Raw genomic sequence first — 5,905 nt, forward strand, 5'->3', positions numbered from 1 at the left:
AATGAACACAGAGATCTGTGTGGAAAGAAGTCCAACCAGATTGTTCCTTTGAAGTCAGGATGGCCAACCTGTTAGCAGCCGAGCACTTTAACCACTGTGCTACCAGGGCCAGTGCTAACAGCCCCTTAATTACACTGTTGGGTGAGCCGACCTCACGAACACAGCTCCGTCAGTGCCCACCAGCCTGCCACTGTGCCTTCATTCATCCTTAGCAGGAAGTAGACCTTGAAGCCACATTTCGATTTTTTTAACTTTTTATTGTGAGTTTACAGAGCCAATCCATTTTCCATGAACAAATCCTTGCATATTTTGTTTCATGTCAATGATTGCAATCCCACCATGCAACATCACTTACCCACTTCCTCTCTGTGGTTCCATCTCCACTCCTCGTGAGTGCTAGCCCTCTGAGTGCTAGCCCTAGGCAGGTGCTGCCCTTTGGATGGCAAAAGGTTGGCTTTTCCAATGATTGCGAACCTCCCTGGTGTTACCGTTCACCTTTGAGACCTGTCTGGTGTTTGGCTGAAAATTAAGACATGGCATTTGCTTCTATGCCTTTAGGCTGACAGAGATTTTTCATATGCCAAGAAAAAACGTATTTCGAACATTTGTTCTACCTGATTGTGTTAGATGATTAGGAATCAGCAGAGCTATGGTTGCACGGTATTTGCTGCCTTAAAAAGCAGACGATGAGTCAGTTCTGACAGGCACGTAAAGTGCTTCTGACAACACATCTATGTCCGACACACATGAGCACACAGCACCCTATCTGAGGCTCTGCCTGAGCGCCAGATCATCTGTGTTAAACACACATCGGAGCTCCTTGGGCTACAAGCCTTTCTGCTGCACTGGGTTCCTCTTGCTCCCCTGTTTGTGAGCGAGTTAGCAGGGCCTCAAGGTATGGCCCCACCAGCTCTTTCTGTCTTCCTTTCATACACTGAGCAATTAGCGCAAAACAGCTCCGTGGTCACCAGGGGAATCACAGTAACTCACAGGACCATGGTCTCTCGATGCTAAGGTGGTCTGATTTCTGACCTCTGGGACGTAATAAAAAGTAGGTTTATTCCATGTTCAGGAAATGAAGCCAAATGGGGTGCTTAGGACTTGTTGAACGGGTTTCATAGTAAATTGAATCTGGAGAACTAGGCAGGCACACGCTTGGGACATGGACTTTAAAAGAAAACAGAAAACACAAACATGGGTAGAGATGAAAGTGGAGCCTGTGAGAGCCAGAACGGGGCGGGGCTGCCTGGGGTTTACAGGCCTCACGCACAAGCTTTCCGCCTTTGGCAGGGTGTCTGTCTGTCTGTCTTTCCCTTCCTCCTCTCTCCTTCCTTCTCTTCCTCCTCGCCCCCTTCCTGTCATCTCTGTTATTTGGGGAAATGTCAGTCTCACTTCTGGACTAGGTTTCTCTCTTACACAGGCCCACAGCTTTTTCTTAGATGATTCGAAAAACCCCTTTGAGTGAAAACCTCCCTGAAATGGCTCTTCTAGAAGTTCCTCAGTGGGTGGAACACTGTGTTCCTCATAAAGGTATAAATAAAATACAGACAATTTTCTAGGATAAGGCCCTATTTCAGCCTGGGCATCATGCCCAGAATTGATAGAACTGTGTCATACCTCGGGGTGTTAGCCCTTTGCAGTTTCTCCGGGGCCTGCAGGGTGACCACACCCACTGCTCTGGTCGTCTGCCCACCACCACCTCCCTCACTGAAAAGCTGCAGTTTCCCTACTCCCACCCCCACCCCAACACCAGTGTTTTCACTACGCAGAAGTGGACTGAGTCCAGGAGGCGGGAAAGGCCCAGGAGGGGCAGGAAAATCCCCAGGCTGGTTTCAGTACTACTGGTTTGTTGAGCTCAGCACTTCATAGTGTTTGCATTTTGTTTCAGAGTATTCTGCGATATATCCCACTGGCTGCCTCTCCAGCTACTAGCCACTCACAGGAATTGCTATCACTGCCCCTCAGATGAGGAGTCCCATGGGGTCTCTTTCCCCAGGTGCCCTATCTGCTACACAGCAGAGCAAAGATTTCAGTAAGACTTGGCCTGGCTGCCAAAGGTGTCGGGGTTTAAACACAAGTCAGCCTGCCTCTGTGACCGTCCTCAGCTGTTGTTGTTGTGGCCTGCTGTCAGGTCAGTTCCGACTCAGCGCGACCACCCTCACAATTCTTACTCTGCGTGAGCCCATTGTTGCCTGCCTTCCAACCTTAGAGGCTCATCTTCCAGCACTCTGGCAGATAATCTACTGTGCTTCAGAAGGTTTTCAGCATTGAATCCCTCAAAAGTAGACCACCTATTCCTTCATCGTAGTCTCTTAGTCTGGAAGCTCTGAGGAAACGTGTCCTCCACGGCTGAGCCTGCTGGGATGTGGCAGAGTTTCCAGAATCACAGCAACTCTCAAGCCACCACAGGGGGAGACAAAAGTAAAATGAAAAGGGCAGAAAGTGAAATTATTACAAAGTTAAAACCCAGAGAGTCTATTATTAATCTAAAACAAACAAACAAGCGAAAACTAAGTCGATTCTGACTCCTACTGAAGAGGGTTTCCAAGGCTATAACTCTTGACAGGAACAGAAAGCTGAGGCCTTCTCGTTCAGAGCAACTGGTGAGTTTGAACGGCCAACCTTGTGGTTAGCAGTCCAGTGCTTGTTCTATATCACCGCCAGGACTCTGTAATTACGAGTCTAGAGTAAGGAGATGTGCCCAGGGACTGCCGAGCTTGTCTTCAAAGGTTTAGAAATGCCAGGATGTAAAGTTAACTACTACGTTCCCTCAAGGCCTGTGTCGGTGTGTTGATTCCAACGAGCGTGCTGATAAGGTGTCAGATGGAAGGAAGGGGTCTGCTGCACTTCACAGACGGTTCTCTTTCTCATGGGACAGGCTCTGTGCAGGGGGCTGCTGAAATTGGTTTCACCATCTCATGCTACGTCAGTACCCCTGACTTGCTTTGCCTTACTTCTCATTAGTGAGAGTGTGTCCAGGGAAGCTGGGAAAATGAGAGACAGCATGAACCTGGGGAAACCCAGCCCCCGGGCCCCCCAGCTCCTCTTGTCAATCCAGAATGACTGACGCACAACCGCAGCCTTGATCGCTCTCATGCCTCAGGGACCAAGCTGAGAACTTGTTGGATCACAACACCCAAAAATAGTTCTCATCGGGCCTTTTATAGAACCAAGCAGAGCTCTAGCTTAGACACATCATGATGCGTTGCTGGGGACTGACAGCTGAGGGTCACTGGGATTTCAAATATTGGAAAAGAACCAACGGTTAATGCTGCAAGTGGTCACATGGTCCTATGAGTTCTCTACGAGATCTAACAGTTATATTTTCATCCATCTTCTGTGCTAAGTCACAGGTCACCTCAAAAAGATAACTTTTCTGCTCTTTGGTTTCCTCATGCGCCAACTAAGAAGATGTAGAAAGGCAGAAAATTTGCAGAAATACGGTATCCAATGATTGACAATGGCGTAATAAACCATGAATTCAGAAGTGTGCTCCCTGATTTTCTGACTTTTACACAGCGGTGTCTGAGATACTATCAGAATAAGTCTTAGATAATGTTTTACTGACTGACATTCCCCTTCATCCTGTTTATTTTAGGTGCTTGCATACACTGAGGGTCTTCACGGGAAATGGATGTTCAGCGAAATAAGAGCTGTATTTTCCAGACGGTACCTTCTACAAAACACTGCTTTGGAAGTATTTATGGCAAACCGAAGTAAGTCCCCCTGCATGTTTCAAAAGAAAACGTACTCCTTTCAAGACGTTGTTCATTTACGTGGCATGATACTATTTTGATTTTCCTTCTCTGTGTGTCTCTCTTTGATATGCTCTCACTGAAACAAATTTAAAAAAAAAAAAGACTTTGTTTGAAAAGTTAGTGTATTTCTCTTAGATAAGTCACACACCAACTCTTCACTAATCAGTATGGTTTCACAGACCAGACCCTTACGTAAAAATCAGCATTATGTGAACATAGAGGAAAACCACATCAACTCACAAAACAGAGGATGACCACGTACACCATTGTATAACTGCCCAATTATATGAGTCATGTAATTATACAACGGACAAATCATATCACTACATACCTGCCAAATTGCATCACTACATAACTGTCAAGTTGAATCAGTACTTTTGAGTGCGGAACCACTGAGAATTGTGGTCCAGCCAAGTTTGATGCATAACCCTAACATCACCATCACTGATGTGTGTCTCGGCATTGCACACTGCGTCATAAATGTGCTCGACAGTTGAATACTAGATTTATTCACTTGTGTGGTAAAGACAGTAGTTAGTTAGGTAAGGAGACAGTCACTATGTGAGCAGTCTGTGGACAGAATGCTGATTTTTCCAAGCAGTCACCTCACTTGTACAAACAAATTATAATAAACGCTAGGAAATTATTGCTGAAATTATTTCTGGTTTGCTCTCCTTGGTTTCCTCAATCCTCTTTTCTTTTCTTACCACAGCCTCGGTTATGTTCAATTTCCCTGACCAAGCAACAGTAAAAAAAGTTGTGTACAGCTTGCCTCGGGTTGGAGTAGGGACCAGCTATGGTTTGCCACAAGCCAGGTAATTATATCATATTGCACTTTAGCAATGGATTGTTAACACATTTCACCTTCAATACAGTGGAAATACAGATGTGGTATGCCCTGATAAGGAGATCAGGGGGTCGAGAAATTTTCTTCTCAGCAGGTCATTTGTAGAGAAATAGATTGTAAAAAAAACAGCTATTTTTAATACGACAGAATGATCCGGGCATAATTTCATTTTATATCCCCTAATGCACATTAAAGGGGGCTTCAAAAAGTATTTGGAAAAATTCTATGATCTTGCATTCCGTTTTCCATGGACTTTTTGAAGCCCCCTATATAAGTGAGTATGTAAACATGTTGGTCTCCGTATAATAGCTGGCACATTGTTAAAACTGGTTTTGCTTGCTAAGCTGTTACAAGAAGCATGCCCGAACATCAAGTTTTTTGCAGTTATTTGCTGTGTTATTAGGTGCCACTGAGTCAGTTTTGACTCATAGTGAGACTGTATAGGGTTTCCAAGACTCCCCATCTTTCTCCTGAGAAGTGGCTGGTGGGATCTAACCACTGACCTTATGGTTAGCAGTCCAGTGCTTATCTTATGAAGCCACTGTGCTGCATATGTTTTGTTTCTATCGATGCGAAACAGTACACGGCTCTTAGAGCTCAGTGAGGCAAAAGGTCTTGTGTTGCGGTACCATTTTAACCATTCCCTTAACTTTTTACCTTGAGATTTGGAAGCATCGTTCTGAAGCATTATTTGATAGAAGCAGAGTAGTCTGAGTGGGAAGCCTAGGCAGTAATGACAGGGCTCACTCAAAGCAGCTGCTCTACTGGAACAAGAAGGTTTGCTCTTTTCTTGCACATTAAAGATGTGAGGCATAGGAGTGATGTTAGGATTCTCCCATGGTTCATAGTCACAAAGTACCCACGACAGCTCCAAGCACCACGTCTTTACCCAGTGTCCCCACAGTAGCCAAGAGACACAAGGGATGACTTTGTATTCTCAGTTTAAGAGAAGTGAGTCCTCGACAGCTCACAGAAAGATAGTGCTTCTGCCCAACTAGTGGCCAGAGGGAGACAATCCACTCCCATAGAGGTGACGGCCTGGGAAACCCTGTGGGCCACTTCTACTCTGTTACACCAGGGGGTGCTGTGAGTGGATGATCTATAAGAGTACATACGAGTATATAGTGACACAATAGATGACAGCCTAGGAAACCCTGTGGGACAGTTCTCCTCTGTTACACCAGGGGGCGCTGTGAGTGGATGATCTATAAGAGTATATATGAGTATATAGTGACAAAATAGATGACAGCCTGGGAAACCCTGTGGGGCAGTTCTCCTCTGTTACACCAGGGGGCGCTGT

At 45.6% G+C, this 5,905-nt stretch overlaps 1 protein-coding gene across 1 annotated transcript in view; it reads left to right on the top strand.

Annotated features, from left to right (window-relative positions):
- NBEA (neurobeachin) overlaps positions 1 to 5,905 on the top strand; it is an 822,532-nt gene that overhangs the window by 645,790 nt on the left and 170,837 nt on the right. Inside the window, exons 41-42 of the mRNA XM_006874376.1 lie at positions 3,599 to 3,716; positions 4,471 to 4,573. Of these exons, the coding sequence (XP_006874438.1) occupies positions 3,599 to 3,716; positions 4,471 to 4,573 (221 nt within the window). The remainder of the gene's footprint in view (positions 1 to 3,598; positions 3,717 to 4,470; positions 4,574 to 5,905) is intronic.

The sequence above is a fragment of the Chrysochloris asiatica genome, unplaced genomic scaffold (genome assembly GCF_000296735.1).
Source record: "Chrysochloris asiatica unplaced genomic scaffold, ChrAsi1.0 scaffold00272, whole genome shotgun sequence".
NCBI classification, from domain to species: Eukaryota; Metazoa; Chordata; class Mammalia; order Afrosoricida; family Chrysochloridae; genus Chrysochloris; species Chrysochloris asiatica.